Source organism: Ylistrum balloti, unplaced genomic scaffold, assembly GCF_031769215.1.
Source record: "Ylistrum balloti isolate Yb309-2 unplaced genomic scaffold, AGI_CSIRO_Ybal_v1 Utg370388, whole genome shotgun sequence".
Taxonomy (NCBI): domain Eukaryota; kingdom Metazoa; phylum Mollusca; class Bivalvia; order Pectinida; family Pectinidae; genus Ylistrum; species Ylistrum balloti.
This window is the reverse complement of record NW_026782269.1, coordinates 899,918-926,240: the sequence shown is the minus strand read 5'-3', so window position 1 is coordinate 926,240 and position 26,323 is coordinate 899,918. Positions and strand designations below refer to the sequence as shown.

At 38.9% G+C, this 26,323-nt stretch overlaps 1 protein-coding gene across 1 annotated transcript in view; it reads left to right on the top strand.

The window, feature by feature from the left end:
- The first annotated feature begins 10,211 nt into the window (after positions 1–10,211).
- LOC132554277 (GTP-binding protein GEM-like) overlaps positions 10,212–26,323 on the top strand; it is an 81,887-nt gene continuing 65,775 nt past the window's right edge. The window contains exon 1 of the mRNA XM_060218583.1: positions 10,212–10,836. Coding sequence (XP_060074566.1) covers positions 10,212–10,836 — 625 coding nt within the window. The remainder of the gene's footprint in view (positions 10,837–26,323) is intronic.

Here is a 26,323-nt window from a genome sequence, read left to right as displayed (position 1 = left end):
CCCATACAGTGGATTTCACCTATAAATATCCACACAGTCGATTTCACCTCTAATTACCTATACAGTCGATTTCACCTCTAATTACCCATACTATCAATTCCCCTCTAATTACCCATACAGACGATTTCACCTCTAATTACACACACAGTCGATTTCACCTATAATTATCCACACAGTCGATTCACTTCTAAATATCCACACAGTCGATTTCACCTCTAATGACCCTTACAGTGGATTTCACCTCTAATTACCCATACAGTCGATTCACTTCTAAATATCCACACAGTCGATTTCACCTCTAATGACACATACAGTCGATTTCACCTCTAATTACCCATACAGTCGATTCACTTCTAAATATCCACACAGTCGACTTCACCTCTAATGACACATACAGTCGATTTCACCTCTAATTACAAATACAGTCGATTTAACCTCTATTTACACATACAGTTGAATTCACCTCTGATTACCCATACAGTCGATTTCACCTCTATTTACACATACAGTCGATTTCACCTCTAATTACCCTTACAGTCGATTTCACCTCTAATCACCCATACAGTCGATTTCACCTCTAATCACCCATACAGTCGATTTCACTTCTAATTACCTATGCATTCGTTTCACCTCTAATTAGCCATATAGTCGATTTCACCTCTAATTACTTATACAGTCGATTTCACCTCTAATTACCTATGCATTCGTTTCACCTCTTATTACCCATACAGTCGATTTTACCTCTATTTACCTATGCATTCGGTTCACTTCTAATTACCCTTACAGTCGATTTCACCTCTAAATATCAATACAGTCGATTTCACCTCTAATTACTTATACAGTCGATTTCACCTCTAATTACCTATGCATTCGTTTCACCTCTTATTACCCATACAGTCGATTAACCTCTAATTACCCATACAGTCGATTTCACCTCAAAATATCCACACAGTCGATTTTACCTCTAAATACCCATACAGTCGATTTCACCTCTACACATACAGTTGATTTCACCTCTAATTACCCATACAGTCGGTTCACCTCTAATTACCCTTACAGTCGATTCACCTCTAAATATCCGCACAGTCGATTTCACCTCTAATTACCCATACAGTCGATTTCACCTCTAATTATCCATACAGTCGATTTCACCTCTAATTACACATACAGTCGATTTCACCTCTAATTACACATACAGTCGATTTCACCTCTAATTACACATACAGTCGATTTCACTTCTAATTACACATACAGTCGATTTCACCTCTAATTACACATACAGTCGATTTCACCTCTAATTACACATACAGTCGATTTCACGTCTAATCACCCATACAGTCGATTTCACCTCTAATTACACATATGGTTGTTTTCACGCCTAACTCTATACAGTTGTATTTTATTTTGATATTATTTAAATCACGCGTATTTTGTAGACATCTTATTTTCCTTATAACAACACCGTTAGATGTTGTTGATTTATCACAAATCATATCGAATAATCGGCGATTTTTAAATGGTTACACGAACTTAGTTGGCAATGGGGGTGCTTGGCAAGACAGTTATGACAAGTGGTGACACCAATATTCTCGCTGTTTCTCAAAACTTACAGTCACTGTTTACCATCTCTTCACCGTAACATCCTTGTGTACATGGTAGTACCATGTCGTTAGATCAGTATTCATGGTTTTACCTCAAACTACATGTACAAATGCAACAGCAACATAATTGATGTTTTGATGTTTGGAAGGTGGGTGCCTGCATTACAACAGGAATATACTTTTGGGGGATGAGAAGACGAGGAAAATCACACAGTACGCATGTGTAGAGCTGGATATAGGACATTTAATAGTGTAGTAAAATCGATATTAATACCGTATCGATTAGCTAAACAATAATGAGTATTCAATATAGCAACTGAGTATGCTAAACTTGTCGATATTGGCATCTGTTGTTAAATACAGGAACACTAATAAACAATATAGATATTAGCTTTAGTAAGGACACTAATGTATACGTATTTGAAGGTTCTGAGTTTAAACTGTTTTATTAATGTATAATACAGTATACTTATATATATACGTCTCCTTATGTTCGTAGTGAAGTAATGGGACAGCACTGACAAGAGTCAATATATTAGATCTTTTTTAAATGAAAGTGCTTTTACTTGGTTCTTTTTTTATTATTTTTGCTGCTTTTTTTTTTTTTTTTTTCCCCTTTTGTTTTTTGCTTTGTTTTTTTTTAATTTTATTTTTTCCATAACGAAATTTGTGAAAGTTTGCCTGAGGGCCTAACTTGGAATATTGAACGTTATCCCAGCTCATGCAACTTGCATTTTGATAATATGAAAAGGAAAGGCTTTGGGCTTTATGCATTACTTTCTGCATGTTATTCGTTACAGAAATGACAGCTTGGCAAAGACAGCTGGAAAGAATGAATTAATAGTCAGATTGATGAAAACCTGAACTCGTGATTTGACTGAACCGTTTAAATGACTTAGAAGTAGGTCATGAGTTTGAAACACAAACATTTTAATGTAGTTACATGTTATTGTGAAAAAAGACAGGAATTACACTGTCATAACGTATCATTATGCTTTAAGGAATCGAGACTGAACACATTTTCCTTCCCAACATAAGTGTGGATTTACATAAGTTGTATGAATACTTGATTCAAAAATCAATTTCATGAAAAAGGTCCATTTTGTGATGATAACTTTGAAAGTCATATGGTAGTAGGAAAAGTACATGTAAAATAGATCGATAAAAAAATACAGAAAACGAAGTTTTCACTAACAGAGCTTTGACGCATTTGTTAATTCATTTTACGTTTTATTCAATGATTTTTATTTTTATTTTTCCCCATACTTCTTTTATTCTGCCGATAGCTTTATAGTGAAATCCTCAATGGTCTACGTTTGGATGGTTTATTCTTACTTAAATTACATTATTGTATCATTGTTATCACTGAGTCGCCTCTATGAATGAAGCCCTATTGCGCGGTACATTTTATCACGTCAGTCTAAAACGTTTTCTTTACAGTAATTTAGTGATAATGAATAAAAGTTTTGTGAAAGTTGATATAAGAACAAGAAATTAAGCTTCTTTTAGCTACAATCTATTAACGATGAAGTCTTTGTACCCTAACTAGCTGATTAGTGTAAACTTCCAAGGAGGCTATTTTAATTCATTCCTGTTTCGATAGATTTCAACTGTTCATTAAACAATGTCAGCTAAGTTACAGCTTGTTCTGACGTATTAAATAGGTACGCTGTTGCCAAAACATTAAAGTAGTATAACTGGTGTTTGAGATGTCGACAGCGCGTGGTTTACCAGCACGAGACTTATGTAGGCGAGCACATGTATTTGATTTATGTAAATAAACAAGTAGACAAGACGGTGCAAAAATGATAGTATGACTCACAGGGACTTGGCATGAATTCTTACACCACGGATATGTATCATAGTCACATGGGTTGTAACTCCCGAGAGGGGAATACTGAATATATTTGTTTTAATTATATATCTTTTTTATTATTCTAGGGGCCTTAGATCTTAGGAATATTATCTTTAACAGAAATGTTTTAGTTTTCCAATGAGAGTTTTGATGAACGAAATTGGTCAAATATTGACCAAGTTATAACTTCCGGATGAAACGTTCTCTTGTCTCTAATGGGTACCTCAATAACTATGCCAAAATCGCAAAATCTATGCTTGTGGCGTAATGCAGTACCCATGACCGTGTCTACACAAAATGTCCTTTGTAGAAGTGACAATTAACGTCATCCGCCATCTTTATTTTTATGTCGCCAATATTGAAGTACGCCGTACCCGGTTGCACACCTGCGCCTCGCCGTAGTTTGGGAAAGGTGCTGGTGATAATGACTGCCGATGCGTGCGTAATGAGTAACATGTATACATGTTAACGAAGGATCTAAAAAAATGACTTGTACTTTAATATCAGTGTTAGAAGTTATTTATTTAGGAAGAGAAGAAGAAAAAAAAGGAAATACAGGAATCTCTCATTAGCCGAGCTGTTAGGTTAATAAACATCAGACTCTGCAAACAAAACTCATCAACTAAGTAACATTATAGTGATATCTCAGTAACATTAGGGATATTTAAGTAACATTGGTGATATTTAAGTAACATTAGTGACATTTAAGTAACATTAGTGGTATCTAAGTAACATTAGTGATATTTAAGTAACATTATTGATATTTAAGTAACATTAGTGATATCAGTAACAATAGTGATATTTAAGTAACATTAGTGATATCAGTAACATTAGTGATATTTCAGGAACATTAGTGATATCTAAGTAACATTAGTGATATTTAAGTAACATTTGTGTTTTTTTTTAAAGTAACATGAGTGATATTTCAGGAACATCAGTGATATCTAAGTAACATTATTGATATGATATTTAAGTAACATTATTGATATTTAAGTAACATTGGTGATATTTACGTAACATTAGTGATATTTAAGTAACATTGGTGATATCTAAGTAACATTAAAGATATTTAAGTAACATTAGTGATATTTAAGTAACATAAGTGATATATAAGTAACATTGGTGATATTTAGTAACATTAGTGATATTTAAGTAACATTAGTGACATTTAAGTAACAATAATGATATTTAAGTAACATTGGTGATATTTAAGTAACATTAGTGGTATCTAAGTAACATTAGTGATATTTAAGTAACATTAGTGATATCAGTAACATTAGTGATATTTCAGGAACATTAGTGATATCTAAGTAACAATAGTGATATTTAAGTAACATTAGTGGTTTTTAAGTAACATGAGTGATATTTCAGGAACATTAGTGATATCTAAGTAACATTAGTGATATTTAAGTCACATTAGTGAATCAAATGCAGATATTTGCTGATTAATTGTGTCATTTCACACTTTCTTCCCTTCACATATGTAGTATATTCAATACCACAAAAAATCCTCTATCCTTTTTGTTCTTTTGTCATTTTATTTATGGTGTAAATAAACTTATTTCAAATCGTCTGCATTTTTAAAGTAAGAAAAAATGAATTGGTTGGATAGAGCCGTTTGACCACGATGTACGCACAGTCTGACGTCAATATAGGAACCCCGATCAGAAAAATAATCTTGAACCCTGTAATTCGTTGACTTTTACCTTTTAAAGCAAGGGTTGTCTTCGCTATCGATTGTTTCAAAATAATTAAACATCCATTTTCATATCGGTTCAGTGTTGCTTTACATCCTATCAACAGTCATAATAATTCACGTACCTGGCAACTGCCCGATGTAGACCCCAAACCCGTGACCCAGAGGTGGAGGGCTAGTGATATAGACGGTCCGACACCTTAACCACTTGACCACCGCGGTAAAAGGTCAAGGCTACTTTGCATTTTTACTCTCACTAGATTATTGAAAATAACGCAGGTGTCTACATTACAGTTTGAATCCACATATCCGACAGCGGTCTCCATTTTTGGATATCTTCAACTGTTGTTCCCGGAATCCAACGCTCAATTCCATTCAAAACCACTGTATTGAAACTAAAATCAAGTAATTTTACGGAAAATAAATGTAGCTAACCAGTCTCTGGAAACGGCGTAGAATACTGTCCCGTTATGGTCTACAATACGACGTCTGATATTGTCACGTTACTGTCTACAACACGACGTCTAATACTGTCACGTGATTGTTTACAACACGACGTCTGATACTGTCACGTGATTGTCTAAAACACGGCGTCTGATACTGTCACGTTACTGTCTACAACCCGACGTCTGATACTGTCACGTGCTTGTTTACAACACGACGTCTGATACTGTCACATGATTGTCTAAAATACGGCGTCTGATACTGTCACTTTACTGTCTACAACACGGCGTCTGATACTGTCACGTTACTGTCTACAACAAGGCGTCTGATACTGTCACGTTATTGTCTACAACACGGCGTCTGATACTGTCACGTGATTGTCTATAACACGACGTCTGATACTGTCACGTGATTGTCTACAATACGACGTCTGATACTGTTAAGTTATTGTCTACAATACGACGTCTGATACTGTCATATTATTGTCTACAACACGGCGTCTGATACTGTCACGTTACTGTCTACAACACGGCGTCTGATACTGTCACGTGATTGTCTACAACACGACGTCTGATATGTCATGTTATTGTCTACAACACGGCGTCTGATACTGTCACGTGATTGTCTACAATACGACGTCTGATACTGTTAAGTTATTGTCTACAACACGGCGTCTGGTATTGTCATGTTATTGTCTACAACAGGGCGTCTGATACTGTCATATTATTGTCTACAACACGGCGTCTGATACTGTCACGTTACTGTCTACAACACGGCGTCTGATACTGTCACGTTACTGTCTACAACACGGCGTCTGATACTGTCACGTGATTGTCTACAACACGACGTCTGATATGTCATGTTATTGTCTACAACACGGCGTCTGATACTGTCACGTGATTGTCTACAAAACGACGTCTGATACTGTTAAGTTATTGTCTACAACACGACGTCTGATATGTCATGTTATTGTCTACAACACGGCGTCTGATACTGTCACGTGATTGTCTACAATACGACGTCTGATACTGTTAAGTTATTGTCTACAACACGGCGTCTGGTATTGTCATGTTATTGTCTACAACACGACGTCTGATACTGTTAAGTTATTGTCTACAACACGGCGTCTGATACTGTAACGTTACTGTCTACAACACGGCGTCTGATACTGTCACGTGATTGTCTACAACACGACGTCTGATATGTCATGTTATTGTCTACAACACGGCGTCTGATACTGTCACGTGATTGTCTACAATACGACGTCTGATACTGTCATGTTATTGCCTACAACACGACGTCGGATACTGTCACCTGATTGTCTACAACACGACGTCTTGTACTGTCATGTTATTGTCTACAATACGACGTCTGATACTGTCATGCTATTGTCTACAACACGGCGTCTGATACTGTCACGTTACTGTCTACAACACGACGTCTGATACTGTCATGTTATTGTTTACAACACGACGTCTGATACTGTCATGTTATTGTCTGCAACACGGCGTCTGATATGTCATGTTATTGTCTACAACACGACGTCTGATACTGTCACGTTACTGTCTACAACACGATGTCTGATACTGTCATGTTATTGTCTACAACACGACGTCTGATACTGTCACGTGATTGTCTACAACACGACGTCTGATACTGTCACGTGATTGTCTACAACACGGCGTCTGATACTGTCACTTGATTGTCTACAACACGGCGTCTGATACTGTCACGTTACTGTCTACAACACGGCGTCTGATACTGTCACGTGATTGTCTAAAACACGACGTCTGATATGTCATGTTATTGTCTACAACACGGCGTCTGATACTGTCACGTGATTGTCTACAACACGGCGTCTGGTATTGACATGTTATTGTCTACAACGCGACGTCTGTTACTGTCACGTGATTGTCTTCAACACGACGTCTGATACTGTCACGTGATTGTCTACAACACGGCGTCTGATACTGTCATGCTATTGTCTACAACACGGCGTCTGGTATTGACATGTTATTGTCTACAACGCGACGTCTGTTACTGTCACGTGATTGTCTTCAACACGACGTCTGATACTGTCACGTTACTGTCTACAACACGGCGTCTGATACTGTCATGCTATTGTCTACAACACGACATTTGATACTGTCACGTGATTGTCTAAAACACGACATCTGATACTGTCACGTTATTGTTTACAACACTGTTACGTGATTGTCTACAACACGGCGTCTGGTATTGACATGTTATTGTCTACAACACGACGTCTGATACTGTCACGTGATTGTCTACAATACGACGTCTGAAATTGTCATGTTACTGTCTACAACACGACGTCTAATACTGTCACGTGATTGTTTACAACACGACGTCTGATACTGTTAAGTTATTGTCTACAACACGGCGTCTGGTATTGACATGTTATTGTCTACAACACGGCGTCTGATACTGTCACGTGATTGTCTACAACACGGCGTCTGGTATTGACATGTTATTGTCTACAATACGACATCTGATACTGTCACGTGATTGTCTAAAACACGACGTCTGATATGTCATGTTATTGTCTACAACACGACATCTGATACAGTCACGTTATTGTGTACAACACCGTCACTTTACTGTCTACAACACGATGTCTGATACTGTCACGTTATTGTTTACAACACGACGTCTGATACTGTCACGTTACTGTCTACAACACGGCGTCTGATACTGTCACGTGATTGTCTACAACACGGCGTCTGGTATTGACATGTTATTGTCTACAACGCGACGTCTGTTACTGTCACGTGATTGTCTTCAACACGACGTCTGATACTGTCACGTGATTGTCTACAACACGGCGTCTGATACTGTCATGCTATTGTCTACAACACGACATTTGATACTGTCACGTGATTGTCTAAAACACGACATCTGATACTGTCACGTTATTGTTTACAACACTGTTACGTGATTGTCTACAATACGATGTCTGATACTGTCACGTGATTGTCTACATTACGACGTCTGATACTGTCATGTTATTGTCTACAACACGGCGTCTGGTATTGACATGTTATTGTCTACAACACGGCGTCTGATACTGTCACGTGATTGTCTACAACACGGCGTCTGGTATTGACATGTTATTGTCCTCAACACGACGTCTGATACTGTCACGTGATTGTCTACAGTACGACGTCTGATACTGTCATGCTATTGTCTACAATACGACATCTGATACTGTCACGTGATTGTCTAAAACACGACGTCTGATATGTCATGTTATTGTCTACAACACGACATCTGATACAGTCACGTTATTGTGTACAACACCGTCACTTTACTGTCTACAACACGATGTCTGATACTGTCACGTTATTGTTTACAACACGACGTCTGATACTGTCACGTTACTGTCTACAACACGGCGTCTGATACTGTCACGTGATTGTCTACAACACGACGTCTGATACTGTCACGTGATTGTCTACAACACGACGTCTGATATTGTCACGTTATTGTTTACAACACGGTGTCTAATTTTGTCACTTCGGCTTAGGCAAGGTACGAGGCTTATTTTATGTCGTTCAATGGTCCAGCTACCATGTAGACCTCAGGTCCAGGTAACCTTCTAAATGCAATCGTTTCGTGATACCGCCTGCATCAACCACCAGAACATTAGAAGCTGTGTCGTTAGTGGCACATTGTGAAAGGAAATTAGGTTATAATCCCGAACGATGCCTAATAAACCTAACGTTATTTAACCATCGATAACTCTCGGTAGGAAACTAAAAATGAGCGAGCGTGCTTTCAACGCTTCACTCATCGCGGTAAACGTCTGCTCCGTCTCATAGCAGGTACAAACAGTCACTGCAGCAAGCTTTTACTGCGCGCGGCGAATCAAGACACATCTAACGTGTTACTGGAATGATAGTGAACGTCATCAAAACGACAAACCAATGGAATGTAAGCAAAGCATCAACCAAAATGTAGCCAATAGAGGAAATCGTTACAAAAGCAGCCAAGCAACATTGTTGTCATCGATGTCACAAGTACGTTTGACAGCAAGGTATGTATTGCAATTGGCTGAGAGTGAAGGGTTTACACGTGACAACGTGAGTACGATATTACAGAAGTTTGTTTACAAACAAGTCTACATAGACGAGTGACAGGAGGATACGTGCTAATGGACACCAGATCACCAGTCACACTTCGGATATTGAACATAGATTATTTGTGTGCGCGACGTCATTAAATACTCAGAATGTCAACAAAGTGAGGCGGACCCTCCTTTCTGTGTTCCTCCCTGTACACACACTGTCAACGACAGCAGCACAGCTAGCAGACAGCAGTTTTCATGGAGCACACGGTCAGGCGACACTCGAGGAACTTTTACCTGTTGACACGGCGTATAACATAAAACACCTTGTCTTTCAGAATCAGTGTATTGCAATCATGCATTGCTTTTATAACTTTCGTTTCCTTTTGTGAAATACATATGGATTAGAATGTAAAAGGAATGCAGTGTAGATTTTATCAATTATTCTGTGTTCTAGGATTGATTGATTACATGAAACTGTGAGCGAATATTTTGATTTGATGAATTTTATTTGATATTTTCGGTAAAATGTCTTCATGTCCAATGACGTTTTTGACTGTTGATGAAGTAAGCGAGGGGGACACAACCTGTGGTCAAAAGGACTATAATAACAGTCCTTACAGACACAGGGTTCCAAGTCCCCTACTAGGGGAGGTCAATTTTAATATGCTAAACGTTTCGCCAAGACCAAGGTGTAGGTCATCGTCTGTCAAGAAATCAAAAAAGAAAAGCTTGGAGGTGTTCGATCTTGATATTCGCCCTCGAACCAGCAGTCTTCCTACCAAAAGTACATATAAAAAACCGAATCTCGGGTCATTACGTCATACGTCGGAAGGATGTGCGGACGACGATAATGATACAGACTTCTACAGACTACGGACATTCGAGCTCACTCCAAAAGGGATCATAAATCGGGGAGACTCCCTTAGGTCCCGAAGTACAAATAGCATTCTCTCGTCGGGGAGTGAAATGGGTTGTCTATCGAGGACATCTAGTTCCCTGTCACAGAGTAGTTTTGGGAATAGTACAGGTTCTGGTGGAACTGCTGTGCCGTTTAGGGTTCTTGTAGTGGGCCCAGAAGGAACTGGTAAAAGTTGTATGGTGAGACAATTCACAACTTCGGAATACCTAGGAGGATTCGATACCAGTCTTGGTAAGTCTCATTTTGTTTTAGTATTGATACGTTTCTGCATGTCACCGAAACAATATAAATGGACATTGCGAAAAGCACCGGGAAGTCCCGAAATGTTACTTACTAACCGATATATCTTCCTAAAATGTTCTCATTACTTTTATATTTGAATTTAGCTGAAGCAACTGTTCAGAAATCGCGATAACGACTGCATTTTATCGTATAATCACACTATAAACATTAATGTACTGTAGAAACACATGGTTATCGCTGTGGCACTTTTTTCGCGAATTCCTTTTATTTAACACGTACAATATGTATTGTAATATAGGTGTATGCCTGTGAGAACTACAGGCTGTCGTGATCGATGTATCACGTGTGAGGCCAGTATTATCCGCGCTCGAAGCTATGCTCTGTCTTTTGGAAACCGTTATAAATCATATTCAACTGTAAGTAAAGCGAATTAAATATGATGTGTATTTGTGTACAAGATAGAATTGGTCGACATCAAGGTCACTTGATCCAGATAATAGTTCGAAAAAAAAAAGAGAAAAAAAATGTTTAAAATGTTAAAATTATATGAAATATAATTTGATAACACCGTTGGAATTTACCCTTTCGTTGTTAAAACACGATTGCCACCAATGTACGGGCAATTCGACGTTCCGATGTGGAATGATGGACATTTATACAGTCAGTTGAAGCAGGCACGTATAAGATTATAAGGTATATCTGTAATGTAATCGCCGTATACAAAGCTAAACACTAGCCTCTGTTGGATTCTTTATAGCAAACAGATGGCCAACGTCCAATCACAATGTTTTCGTCCTGGGGTGTATTTTTACAAGTCTGAAGTTCTGGAACTGTCAGTAGAGGATTGGGGGTCATCAGTACAGTGTTAAACTAAGAGCGATTATACATAATGTGTTATTATAAGTCATACTTAGTGTATGTTTATGTACAGTTTGTAGTCTATCTATTCACTTTGTCTTGTTCCTATTATACCAATGTATGTGCGGTAAACTACTCTGAAATAAGAAATACATGCTAGGGGTTTGTGAATAGCATGGCATTTATACTGCTGTTACATGCTTCATGTAAAGGGATTTTACACGAATTTCTGTACGGTATGTGATTTATCAAACAATCAAAGACATTTTAATAAAAATGTGAAGAGTTTTATAAATCATTTTTCAGATTCATGCAAATATTGTATGGTCTCTCTGTGTGTGACGTCATGTCATTATCTATACCTGGGACCCTAATACGTTAAATATCAAACATGTATAATACGCAATACTATTCCACAGGTATTTATTGAATAAAGAGATTATATGTTAAGATATCAACACTAAAGCATTGTTGTGACCCTGTTAAAATGTCAACACTAAAGCATTGTTGTGACCCTGTTAAGATACTAACACTAAAGCATTGTTGTGACCCTGTTAAAATGTCAACACTAAAGCATTGTTGCGACCCTGTTAAGATATCAACACTAAAGCATTGTTGTGACCCTGTTAAGATATTAACACTAAAGCATTGTTGTGACCCTGTTAAAATGTCAACACTAAAGCATTGTTGCGACCCTGTTAAGATATCAACACTAAAGCATTGTTGTGACCCTGTTAAAATGCCAACACTAAAGCATTGTTGTGACCCTGTTAAGATATTAACACTAAAGCATTGTTGTGACCCTGTTAAACTGTCAACACTAAAGCATTGTTGCGATCCTGTTAAGATATCAACACTAAAGCATTGTTGTGACCCTGTTAAAATGCCAACACTAAAGCATTGTTGTGACCCTGTTAAGATATTAACACTAAAGCATTGTTGTGACCCTGTTAAACTGTCAGCACTAAAGCATTGTTGCGACCCTGTTAAGATATCAACACTAAAGCATTGTTGTGACCCTGTTAAAATGCCAACACTAAAGCATTGTTGTGACCCTGTTAAGATATCAACACTAAAGCATTGTTGTGACTCTGTTAAGCGCTGTAGTCCAGTATCGTATTATTTTCATTAAAACCAGAAGAAAACTAAAGCTAAAGCAGAAAGAACAAAAATCTACCAAAGCTACAAACCGAAAACGCATCAAACCGCAGCAAGAAAGATTTTAATTCATGTTTTGACATCTTTTTTCACTTCTGTTTAACTGTTTTCGTTATATCCTTTTGACTTTGGCAAGGTTTTATTTTTTCCTATTTAAGCATTTTTGTGACTTTTTCGTCTTTTTTAGAAAAATGTGTTTATGAAATATTATGCCTCCAGTTAAAACGAAATTCTAAAATGCGACATTAATACGGTAATGTGTAAGGCATGTGTTGATTGCATGCCCACTTTGTGTAACACGTATGTCTTCATTGTTCAATAGTTCAGGTCAAAGCTTTTCAAATGTAGGTCAATGGTCACGGTCAAGGTCACGTGGTCAATGGTACAACCGGAAAGGTCTTGTCACAAGGAACACAAATGCCAAATATGAAAGCTCTACCTACTTGCGATGCAAGATTTATGGGCAAGGCTAAAGTTCACTACAGACAAACAGACAGAAAAAACAAACAGATAATATATAAATAACCTGTCGATCCGGGGACAAGAAAAAGAAATGTCAATTATTGTCCATCATCCATCATATCTTGGTCATGCATCTTCTCAAAATTACGCTCTTTCTTCGAAAACATGTTTCTGTACGTCAAATATGATATGGTTTCCAAATAACAACACGCTGTATAAGATTCAATACATATTGACAGGAGTTTCATCCCGTTCTTATTTCCTATTAAGAGGTGTTTCCTGAATCTGTGTGGAGCTATGTTCAGCTAGACTATTGTGATGACTTCAAGCCGAGGAAGCCCTTGCGAGTAAGGTTCCAGTGCCTAGTCATTAGTAAGAAAGCGATTGATTACCTTGCCATATTCTACCACTAGGTCGTACAGAGCACCTTGGTGTACACCTGGTCACAGACATCAAAGGACGAGACGCGCCTGTAGGTAGAGGTCTACTGCCTGTTTCGTCAAGTATGGCTACAGCTTCATATGATGGAACACACCAGGCGCCAATTGCTGGTGGGGGTCAAATGAATTTTTAAAATACCTATTGCCCACTCAGATTCCTTTGAACGGTGGCAGGAAATGGACACCATGTACAAATGACTATTGTCTTCTAGCGGACTATTGTTACTAGATATTTTTGTGTTCTAAAGGAAAAAAGTCGTCCGCACACACTAAGTTTCGGTCGGATATAGTGATTATTTTTATAAAGTCCGTTCCCAGCCACCGTACTTCGAAGTGGAGTTTGTATGGCATAAATATTAACGAAGTAGGACACTGGTTACATCTCGCTTACATTGTACATGTTTGCATTTTGTCACGTAATGAGTCGACAATATTCTCATTGTTCTTTGCATAACCTTCATCGCTGACATTAATATAACCTTCATCGCTGACCTTAATATAACTTTGATCGCTGACATTAATATAACCTTCATCACTGACCTTAATATAACTTTCATCACTGACCTTAACATAACCTTCATCACTGACCTTAACATAACCTTCATCACTGACCTTAACATAACTTTCATCACTGATCTTAACATAGCCTTCATCACTGACCTTAACATAACCTTCATCACTGACCTTAACATAACCCTCATCACTGACCTTAACATAACTTTCATCACTGACCTTAACATAACTTTCATCACTGATCTTAACATAGCCTCCATCTCTGATTTCAATGTATAACAATAAACAACAGTGCAACCCGACGTTTCAAGCACGTGCGATGATGTATTACCTGTAACGTGATTATGAGCACGTACAATATTGTTACTTTTGATATGGTCATGATCACATGAATCGTCATTATCACAGGCATGCTGCTGCGAAATGTGATGTTATCAGGGGCACATGAAACTTTGTGTTTACCTGAATTGTGACCATGACTACTTGAAACACAACAATTACCTGTAATATGATTACCAGCAAATGAAAGAATTTTACCCGATAAATGACCACGCACCTGTACTTACAGACATTCGGTGTTTACTATGAGATTTCATGGAATAAACATACCTTACTGCAAATTATGTCACAATTAGCATTGAAAGCAAAGTCATACAATTATATATGTTATCGAAAGGACCAGCTCCTCAGGTTTCAATACACATCTTTTGGTGACACAGACGATAATCGCCATATGATTTTAAGGAAGTATTGACTTTGGAAATGTAAACAATGCGCAATTTTCTAGATACTCAAAGTGATCACTACATGACTGGCAACTGACTGTCATTAGGAAAATAATGATACCATGGCATAAATGGCCGGAACACGATGCAACTACCAGCTCCTTAAATAGAGTGTTCGTTAAAGCAGCTATTAGTTAAATGTTTCGTTATTTTATTTCTGGACAAATTACTATCTCTAATGCCCTCGTATCCCAGAAGATTCCGTGGGGTCTGTGATACAGACTTTTTCAATTTCAGGAATATACAGTTTGTATTGCATTGTGAATCAATGTTGAAAACTTCTATCCAATTTCGTGTCGTGTCGTGTAGCATGAAGCTAACAACTTACCAGCTGTGGTGTAGAGTTAGTTATTATAATGTCATCATTGAAGAGGTTATAAAGCTAAATATTCGGTATTAAACGGATACATTCCGACATCTTGGATTTTTAGCAAAGAAAGTGATGTAGGCGTGTTGTCATAAATGACAGTGAGATGCTTAGTTAGAATGGTTTAGTAGTAAAATCTAAACATACAACGTTATCGATCCAACATTATTTTGTTTTTTGCTCCTGGACAAACGGCTCGCGTTACTTTCATTAGAAACGGTATCAACCTTTAACGCGAGAAGCGATCGCTGCTTGATACATAATAGATGGCGTGCTGATCTCAAATTTACCCCACGTGATATCAGTTTTATACTGAAGTATCACGTAGTTACTGACACCGGCACATGGCCGTCTCCCAATCCTTACGCCCAACGATTACTAGTACATCCCATCGTCCACTTTCCAGAAAATTATATTATTGATAATAATACAAAATACTACAGGAAGAAGAAATATTTCAGAACCGGAAATAGAAAGAAAAAAATATATAAATAGAATCACATAGGTAGATATCTGAACATTCCCAAATGAAGAAAAATATTTTGCATTAGCGATAGCAGCATGGCCATGCTGAGATTCATAACAAAACCTCCATGTTATCGAAGGTGGAAGGTACTTATGTGATAAGGATGGGCATTGCAATATAGCAAGATGTAAAAGTAAATTGGTTTGTAACTTGTATTATCAAGTATGAGGATGAAATGTGTCACAGATTACCTTGTGAATAGAAAGTCTCCGGGAGGGGTCTCATCATACATTTTGTACAAACTGACGAACAGTGGAGGAACCCAATAAGTTTGGGACTTAATAATATTTAGGTTCATGGGGTATTGGAATCAATTACCGTTGGTTTCATTGACTGGTATTGGACGCAATGGGTGTCGAACTCAATGAGTTCTGTTTGGCTTACTGGGTATTTGACTCAGTGGAAATTGGGGCTCAATGAGTTTTGAGTTAAGTGAGTGGTACATTAATGTATTTGGATCAACAGGTATGGGAGTCAATGCATAGTGGGCTCAGTGAATATCAGGTGCCCTAACTTGCGAAATCATTCTTGCGAAATCAATCTTGCGAAATCAGTTGGTATGGAACTCAATGAGTACTGTTTGGTTCAATGTGTGTTTGACTCGATGAGATTGGGACTCAATGAATTTTGATCTCATTGGGTGGTATTTGGTTCAACTGGTATACAGCTGCTCTCAGTGAATATAGAGCAATTTGAATTGCAAACTCAATGAGTGTGGGACTTTGGGTGAAGGTTTCAGTGAGTGATTTAGTCGATCCTGTGAGTTATTCGCCGGTTTGTATAAAGGGTCAATATCGGACGACTCGAAGATGCAGACAGATCTACGGTACGCGGATGGCCCCTACTTAAACAGAAATGACGTCGTAAACCTAGACAGTGGTCGTCAGTAAAGATGAGACATTGGTAGATTACCATATTAGGTAAAGTACGAGACGTGGTGTTTTATAGAGGTTTGATGTCAGACCGTAGATATATGAGAAAAATTGTTAGTTACAGTACACAACCAATCAAAAAGTCAAAAGCCAGCCCAGTGTCTACGATCGTCTGTTTGTTGGCGACTTTGAGCATTAAAACAGTAGTAGAGTACACTCTGTAGCGGATTACAGGTTAAGGAGATAATTACCGTAGAATTTGTACCGATAACTGTTTATGTGCTGAAAGTTTGAATATGTTTAATCGTTGACAATTCAGGAATCCTCTCATGGCACATTTGTCCACAAGACGTTTTCCCGGAATCACTTCCGCAACTTTTCCACACCAGCCTTCGTGCATTCAAACTGCCTTACTTTTACTTTTTATGTTGATGAGAGTATTTATTACAGAGATGTCGTGTCAATGAATCTTAACCCTGTTGTTTAGCATAACTTTGTGTATAAAAGACAAGTGACTAGTATACAGGTTGTGATCTACGACATGCAGATTCAGTAAGATAGGCCCCGAGAAGGAGAGTTTATAACAATCCATCAATTCTACTTGGTTTGCTTCTCAACGGTAAATATTCATAGTGTTAAATACGGTCAGTTTTACTTAACCGACGGAGTACGCGGCTTAACAGAACAGAGGAAATCACATTCCAGTCGAGCGCCCCGATCAGAATCTAACCCTGATCTCCTGAATGATAATCCATAATGCGAGCAACTGACCCAAAGAAGCTGAACTACAGAGACCATATGTAGCACCATGTACAAGTCATGCCGACCCATTTACACGTGTCTTACATCAAGTCCTTGATTCTTCTACTTAGAAACTCATCGGACATCACTGTTGGAAGCTTTTCTTTAATTGTTTATTAAAATAGAATAGCATTCTTCGAATGGTAAAAAACAATGTCTTTTGACAGTTACACAAAGTAGTGTTTCCTGACGTTACCAAAGGAATGTGTCTTTTCCAAAGTAGATTGGATAGTGTCTTCTAAAGATACAAGACAATGTCTTTTGGCAGTTATACAGTGTTTTCTGACGGTACCAAAGGACTGTGTGATCGAAACTAACACATTGTAGTGTCTCCTGAAGATACCACAATATCTTTTGTCAGCAACACAAGACAGTGTCTCTTGACGTTACCACAAGACAGTGCCTTTCGACGCTAATACAGGACGATGTCTGGATTCACATAATGTGATTAGGGAAACCTTACCTTGGTGTTGAAGTATAAATGCCAACTATTAATTTTGGTAAAACACTTGATTAATTTCAACAAATGTGGTGGACTGGTCATGTTACACACTGAAGCAGGAAAACATTGACTATCAAAATTCAACTACAGTATGTTTCAGTCATCCGGACGAGTTGTGAAGTTAACTTAAATTTCCGACCTATTTCGTAATTACGTTTTGTAAATAGTCACAAGGTTTGATAGGCAGCAAAATCGATTTGCGGACCTTTTGATATCTACCTCCCTTAAGACTTTTACAAAGTGTCGATTGACGCATTCTGATAGATGAGTATAACTTATCATTTATTAGACATATTCCCGTGTTGCTTTTTGACAGCGTAATTTAATAGCTAAAATGTTTAAGTAAGTTAGTATGATATGGTCTTAATTTCATATCGACCTTACTTCATTTCGATGGAAAAATACAGCTGTAGCTGAGTGAGAGGTAAGTGGAATCAATGGGCTCGTGTGGTTCCAGCTTTCCCTGGTTGTTTCACGGACTGAATAATAAGTGCTATAGTCTTCAGGTAAATTAGATAGAAGTGAGTGTTATTATTTGTGGATCGTCGTGCCGTCTAACTTTGTTTATTAACATCGATCGTGGAAGACTTTATTTAGATTGTATTCCCCAATTGTCAAAATGTCAAAACAAACCCACAAACCAGTCAGCAGACATATGGGAAAGAGGTTGATAGAAATGTTCAGGAATATTCTTGGCTATGCATCGCGGAAATTCATTGAATATGTAGAAGAAAGTGCCGTCGAATCGACTGTACCCGACAAATAATTATTAGGTTGCCAGAGAGCGAGACTGTCAGCGAAGACGAGAGCAGCGAAGACGAGAGAGAGAGAGAAAGAGAGAGAGAGAGAGAGAGAGAAAGAGAGAGAGAGAGAGGGGGGGGGGGAGGGAGAGAGAGAGAGAGCGAAAGAGGCTAAGAGTGGTGGCTAGTTAAACCTAGAGAATGTGGTTAGGCTAGAGAGTTTGATAAGGCCTCGACAGTGAGGTAAGTCCCGTGGAACTCGGATAAGCCCGGATAGTGTGGTTGGGCCCTTGGAGCTTGGGTAAGCCGGAGAGTGTGGTTGGGCCCGGAAAGTGTGGGTAAGCGCGGAGAATACGGGAAAGCCAGGAGAATACGGGTAAGCCAGGAAAGTGTGGTTGGGCCCGGAGAGTGTGACTGGGCCCGGAGGACACGAGTAAGTCAGGAGCGTGTGGGTAAGCCCAGAGAGTGTGGTTGTGCCCGTGGAGTGTGGGTAAGCCCAGAGAGTGTGGTTGGGCCCGTGGAATGTGGGTAAGCCCGGAGAGTGTGGTTGGGCCCGTGGAGTGTGGGTATGCCCGAAGAGTGTGTTTGGGCCCCTGGAGTGTGGGTAAGCCCGCGGAGTGTGGTTGGGACCGTTGAGTGTGGGTATTCCCGGAGAGTGTGGTTGGGCCCGTGGAGTGTGCTAAAGCCCGGAGAATACGGGTAAGACTGGATAATGTGGGTAAGCCCGGAGAGTGTGGTTGGGCCCGTGGAGTGTGGGTAAGCCCGCGGAGTGTGGTTGGGCCCGTGGAGTGTGGGTATGCCCGGAGAGTGTGGTTGGGCCCGTGGAGTGTGGGTAAGCCCGGAGAGTGTGGTTGGGCCCGTGGTGTGTGGGTATGCCCGGAGAGTGTGGTTGGGCCCGTGGAGTGTGGGTATGCCCGGAGAGTGTGGTTGGGCTCGTGGAGTGTGGGTAAGCCGGAGAATACGTGTAAGACTGGATAATGTGGGTAAGCCTGGAGAGTGTGGTTGGGCCCGTGGAGTGTGGGTAAGCCTGGAGAGTGTGGTTGGGCCCGTGGAGTGTAAGTAAGGCTGGAGAGTGTGGTTGGGCCCGTGGAGTGTGCTAAAGCTCGGAGAGTGTGGTTGGGCCCGTGGAGTGTGGTTAAGCTCAGAGAGTGTGGGTGGTTGGGCCCGGAGAGTGTGGTTGGGATCGAGGAGTGAATATACCTTGGGGAATTTAGATAACGCTAAAGGAGACGACTAGGGAGTGAGGTTTTAAAACCGATATCTGATCTTATTTACCATAAAATTTCCTAACCATGAAAACCCTGATATTGATGCGATAGGTAAATGTAGACCATACATCGATTGTTTAAGAATCTGCTAATAACACATTGAGAAATGTCGATAACTTATCCCAATGTCATGTGTCTATATCAAGAATCCCGACCTCCCAAGTACCAATACTGTAAAGGTTACGCTAATTGATATGACGTCGAATTTTAGAAACTGTTAATAATGATAAGACTATTTGCTAATTGTTGATAACCACCTGTAGTTAAAGGGTCTTTACTGCTTCCGATACGTCTGGTAACACTAAAAATAGTATCGGTGTATTTATATTTACCAGCTCTACTATGTTTTAAAACGACATGACTCGAAGGAAGAAAACTTTGTAATCCTTTCCTGTTCCCACTCTCTCCATTTCATGATCCGCGGGATAATTGTTCTGACTAATACCAATAAACTCCATTTATCTATAATACCGCGACCACAATTTACCAATAACACCGTGGCCTCCATTGACTTTTAACACCAAGGCCTTCATTGATCAACCGACCAATCGAAAGTTGAAAGCCAGCCCAGTGTCTACGATCGTCTGTTTGTTGGCAACTTTGAGCATTAAAAAACCGTTGTGGAGTACATTATGTAGCGGACTAGAGGTCAAGGAGATAATTATTGTAGAATTTGTACCGATCACTGTTTATGTGCTGACACTTTAAATATGTTTAACAATTCAGGAAATGTCTCGTGACACATTTGTCCACAAGACGTTTTCCGGGAATCACTTCCGCAACTTTTCCACTCCAACCTTCGTGCATTCAAACTGCCTTACTTTTACTTTTTTATGTTGATGAGAGTATTTATTACAGAGATGTCGTGTCAATGAATCTTAACCCTGTTGTTTAGCATAACTTTGTGTATAAAAGACAAGTGACTAGTATACAGGTTGTGATCTACGACATGCAGATTCAGTAAGATAGGCGCCGAGAAGGAGAGTTTATAATAATCCATCAATTCTACTTGGTTTGCTTCTCAACGGTAAATATTCATAGTGTTAAATACGGTCAGTTTTACTCAACCGACGGAGTACGCGGCTTAACAGAACAGAGGAAATCACATTCCAGTCGAGCGCCCCGATCAGAATCTAACCCTGATCTCCTGAATGATAATCCATAATGCGAGCAACTGACCCAAAGAAGCTGAACTACAGAGACCATATGTAGCACCATGTACAAGTCATGCCGACCCATTTACACGTGTCTTACATCAAGTCCTTGATTCTTCTACTTAGAAACTCATCGAACATCACTGTTGGAAATTTTTCTTAAGTTGTTTATGAAAATAGAATAGCCATTCTTCGAAAATTACGGGTTCCGTTATCAATATCTTTCAACTGCCCTTTGTGTGTAAGTCATAAAAATTGGAAACTCGTTTATTGTATTAGTGACACAATTGTATTAGTGACTAGGCGGATACCAGGGATACCTGTACTTTGAAGATAATACAAAGGAATTACAACTTTATGAAAATAAAAAAATGACTCCTCTATCATTGCTGCAGCATTTCATTTCACGTTTGTTAGGAATTCAGAATTAGACCTTATTTCGAAACAGTTTCTTAAATAGTCTTCTAGTGTCATAAATTATCCTCAAGCCATAGTGTTGCGTATTTTTATGGTGTCTGTTGACGTTCAATAGGGCAGAGTCTTCTGACGGTACCAAAGGACTGTGTCTTTTGACGGTTAAACAGGGTATTATTGCCTAACGGTACCAAATGACAACGCCTTTCCTGAAGTAGATTGGATAATGTCTTTTGACGGTAGAATATAACCTTATCTCTCTATTGCATCTAAGGGTAGTGTCTCTTGACAGTATTACTAGACAGTGCCTTTTGACGTTAATAGATGACGATGTCTGGATTCACAGAATGTGATTAGGGAAACCTTACCTTGGTGTTGAAGTATAAATGCCAACTATTCATTTTAGTAAAACACTCGATTAATTTCAACAAATGTGGTGGACTGGTTATATTACTCAATGAAGCAGGAAAATATGGACTATCAAAAATCAACTACAGTATGTTCCAGTCATCCGGACGAGTTGTGGAGTTAACTTTTCAAATACCGACCTATTTTGAATTGCGTTTTGTAAACAGTCACAAGGTTTGATAGGGTCCAAAATCGATTCACAGCCTTTGGATATATCTATCTCCCTTAAGACTTTTACAAAGTGTCGGTTGACGCGTTCAGATAGATGATTATAACTTATCATTTTTTAGTCATATTCCCATGTTGCATTTTGACAGCGTAATTTAATAGTTAAAACGTTTAAGTAAGTTAGTATGATATGGTCTTAATTTCATATCGACCTTACTTCATTTTGATGGGAAAATACAGCTGTAGCTGGAGAGAGAGGTAACTGGAATCAATGGGCTCGTGTTGTTTAGAGCTGGGGTGAGAGGTAACTGGAATCAATGGGCTCGTGTTGTTAAGAGCTGGGATGAGAGGTAACTGGAATCAATGGGCTCGTGTGGTTTAGAGCTGGGGTGAGAGGAAATTGGAATCAATGGGCTCGTGTGGTTTAGAGCTGGGGTGAGAGGTAACTGGAATCAATGGACTCGTGTGGTTTAGAGCTGGGGTGAGAGGTAACTGGAATCAATGGGCTCGTGTGGTTTAGAGCTGGGGTGAGAGGAAATTGGAATCAATGGGCTCGTGTGGTTTAGAGCTTGGGTGAGAGGTAACTGGAATCAATGGGCTCGTGTGGTTTAGAGCTGGGGTGAGAGGTTACTGGAATCAATGGACTCGTGTGGTTTAGAGCTGGGGTGAGAGGAAATTGGAATCAATGGGCTCGTGTGGTTTAGAGCTGGGGTGAGAGGTAACTGGAATCAATGGGCTCGTGTTGTTTAGAGCTGGGGTGAGAGGTAACTGGAATCAATGGGCTCCTGGTGGAATCAATGGGCTCGTGTTGTTTAGAGCTTGGGTGAGAGTTAGCTGGAATCAATGGGCTCGTGTTGTTTAGAGCTGGGGTGAGAGGTAACTGGAATCAATGGGCTCCTGGTGGAATCAATGGGCTCGTGTTGTTTAGAGCTGGGGTGAGAGGTAACTGGAATCAATGAGCTCGTGTGCTTTAGAGCTGGGGTGAGAGGTAACTGGAATCAATGAGCTCGTGTGCTTTAGAGCTGGGGTGAGAGGTAACTGGAATTAATGGGCTCGTGTTGTTTAGAGCTTGAGTGAGAGGAAATTGGAATCAATGGGCTCGTGTTGTTTAGAGCTTGAGTGAGAGGAAACTGGAATCAATGGGCTCGTGTGGTTTAGAGCTGGGGTGAGAGCTAACTGGAATCAATGGGCTCGTGTTGTTTAGAGCTGGGGTGAGAGATAACTGAAATCAATGGGCTCGTGTGGTTCAAGCTTTCCTTTCATTGAATAAGTAGCAGTGACCTCCATTTAGTAAGACTTTGACTATTGGCATTGCGGCCCCATTGAGTAATAACGCAGTGACTTCCATTGAATAATTAACTATTAACATTGAGACCCTATGGAGCGATAATGCTGGGAACCTTTCACGAACCGATAACGCAGTCACATTCGATGACGTGAGTATGCAAAAAAGTAGGCGTAGAAAATGATGTTATATTAATGATTCGGTGAATGCAATTTGATAATAAAATGTAAAGTACATATTTCGCTCGTGTAACGTGTCTACTGCTGTACATATCTGTGTAAAGCACGCGCTAACTAGCGTTACATTTTCATACATTTATTTGTTGGTGATATTTATCTCCTTTGGGATGAAAACTACTCTTGAAAACATCGGCTAGAAACATAACACTTGATATATGATGTAGTAATGTTCACGTTGATATTCATTTAAATTGATGAAAACGCGATATGTTGTCACAAGACTCTCAGTGTGATATTCCGTTACATTAAATGTCGAGGTGATACGAACACAACTCTATCGTAACAGACATGTTGATCCTAGCATATCAAGTGACATTACAGATTTATAGGACATGATCTATACATATCATTACCCCATGGGAAAAATGTTGCTCATTTTTCCGCGGAACATCCGTGTCATAAGCTTTATTGATAACTCCCGAGGTGTATGTAGCTAATCTGTGGTGTTTCTGGCGGAAGTCACCATAGCGCTGGTATTTGATAGGTGTATGCAGCATTCCGTGTGTTATTTAATCTCGATGATCAGGGTGATTAAAACGCTTGTCAATCATTGTAATATTCCATTTTTTTCTGGATTAGGAGGTATTGCATTACTGGACCTTCAATAATGGACTCGACCTACATATCAAACAAAAACATGTCATAGGATAAATTGAACACAATAATAAGTATTATGTAAATCTAATATCTGACCTGTGATATAACCGATATAAAATTCTAGTGACAAAAACATCGTAGCTGACCTTTGATAGGGCTTATCTGTAATGTGACCAATGGTTGACCTTTGATATAACCGATTTGAAATTATTTAATGATAACTTGATATCTGTAATTCTTGTGATCAATAGTTGACGTTTGTATAACCGACCTGTAATTCCTGTGATCAGTAGTTGACGTTTGTATAAACGACCTGTAATTCTTGTGATCAATAGTTGACGTTTGTATAACCGACCTGTAATTCCTGTGATCAGTAGTTGACGTTTGTATAACCGACCTGTAATTCTTGTGATCAATAGTTGACGTTTGTATAACCGACCTGTAATTCTTGTGATCAATAGTTGACGTTTGTATAACCGACCTGTAATTCCTGTGATCAGTAGTTGACGTTTGTATAACCGACCTGTAATTCCTGTGATCAATAGTTGACGTTTGTATAACCGACCTGTAATTCTTGTGATCAATAGTTGACGTTTGTATAACCGACCTGTAATTCCTGTGATCAGTAGTTGACGTTTGTATAACCGACCTGTAATTCCTGTGATCAATAGTTGACGTTTGTATAACCGACCTGTAATTCTTGTGATCAATAGTTGACGTTTGTATAACCGACCTGTAATTCCTGTGATCAGTAGTTGACGTTTGTATAACCGACCTGTAATTCCTGCGATCGATAGTTGACGTTTGTATAAGACCTGTAATTCCTGTGATCAATACTTGACGTTTGTATAACCGACAAGTACAGTACAGTACAGTTCAGCCTAATGCAGTATATCGTTTATTTCAGTGGCATGTAATATAATTTAAATTTGATTTTAAGACGGTGTATGCTGTATTGAGTTGAAACAGTTGCCTCAGGAAACATTTCAGAATTTGGTTTTTAAAAAAAATTAAATTGTAAACGGTTTTTACATGAAAATAACAGTAAAATCGAAAGATGGCATTTATTTTATTTTTATAACGTATCACAGCTGAGTTTGCCAGGGATGTTATATTCATTAATCATTATTCGTCAGATGGACATATGTCTTTTCTTTCTATGTATCTTTATAGTCACTTGGGGAGCGGTAAACAATAGCTTATTATGTCAATGAGCTTCAGTCTGGATCGATAAAACTATATATCCGATTTCCCAAGGATTGTTTCATGGAGTGACATCGTTTTAGTCAAATTACTTACATTCACATACAAACCATTTCATATAGGTTACGGGTACAGGTTTTTTTTTATATATATATCTTAATACAGATACGAAATATAGATATACATTTACAGTACTTTCTTTTTCTACCAATATATTTTCTATAGATAATACATGATTAATTGTCAGAAATCCTTATGAGAACATGATCAACAGTAGGGTTTCTTGGAGAAATAATTTGTGGATTTTGACTGTACTAGAATTCAGATAGCCCCTTTGAATATTTTTAGAAAGTAGTGCAGGAAGTTCGATAACTGTGCATGTCACTCCTAAATCGGTTTTATTACGACTGGATTGAGATCGCTGTCAGACAAACGAAATCCATGTGTACTAAATGGGCGTGTTTGTTGTCCGAAATATCTTCGTATCGATCAGATGAACCCGGCTAGTATAAGTTTATCGATATTTTAGGTCATCGTAATTACCTCCCCTGAGTTCAGGTCTTGCTTGACCGTAAATTAGCCCGTTAGAGGTCGTGCGTGCAGGGGTTAGTAAATGTGTATCTGTCGTTCACTGGACTTTCTTTGTCCTGCTAACATTTCATTAAAGCTGACATCAGTGGCCGTTCACTTTTTTGCGATATCTACCGGAAATAGG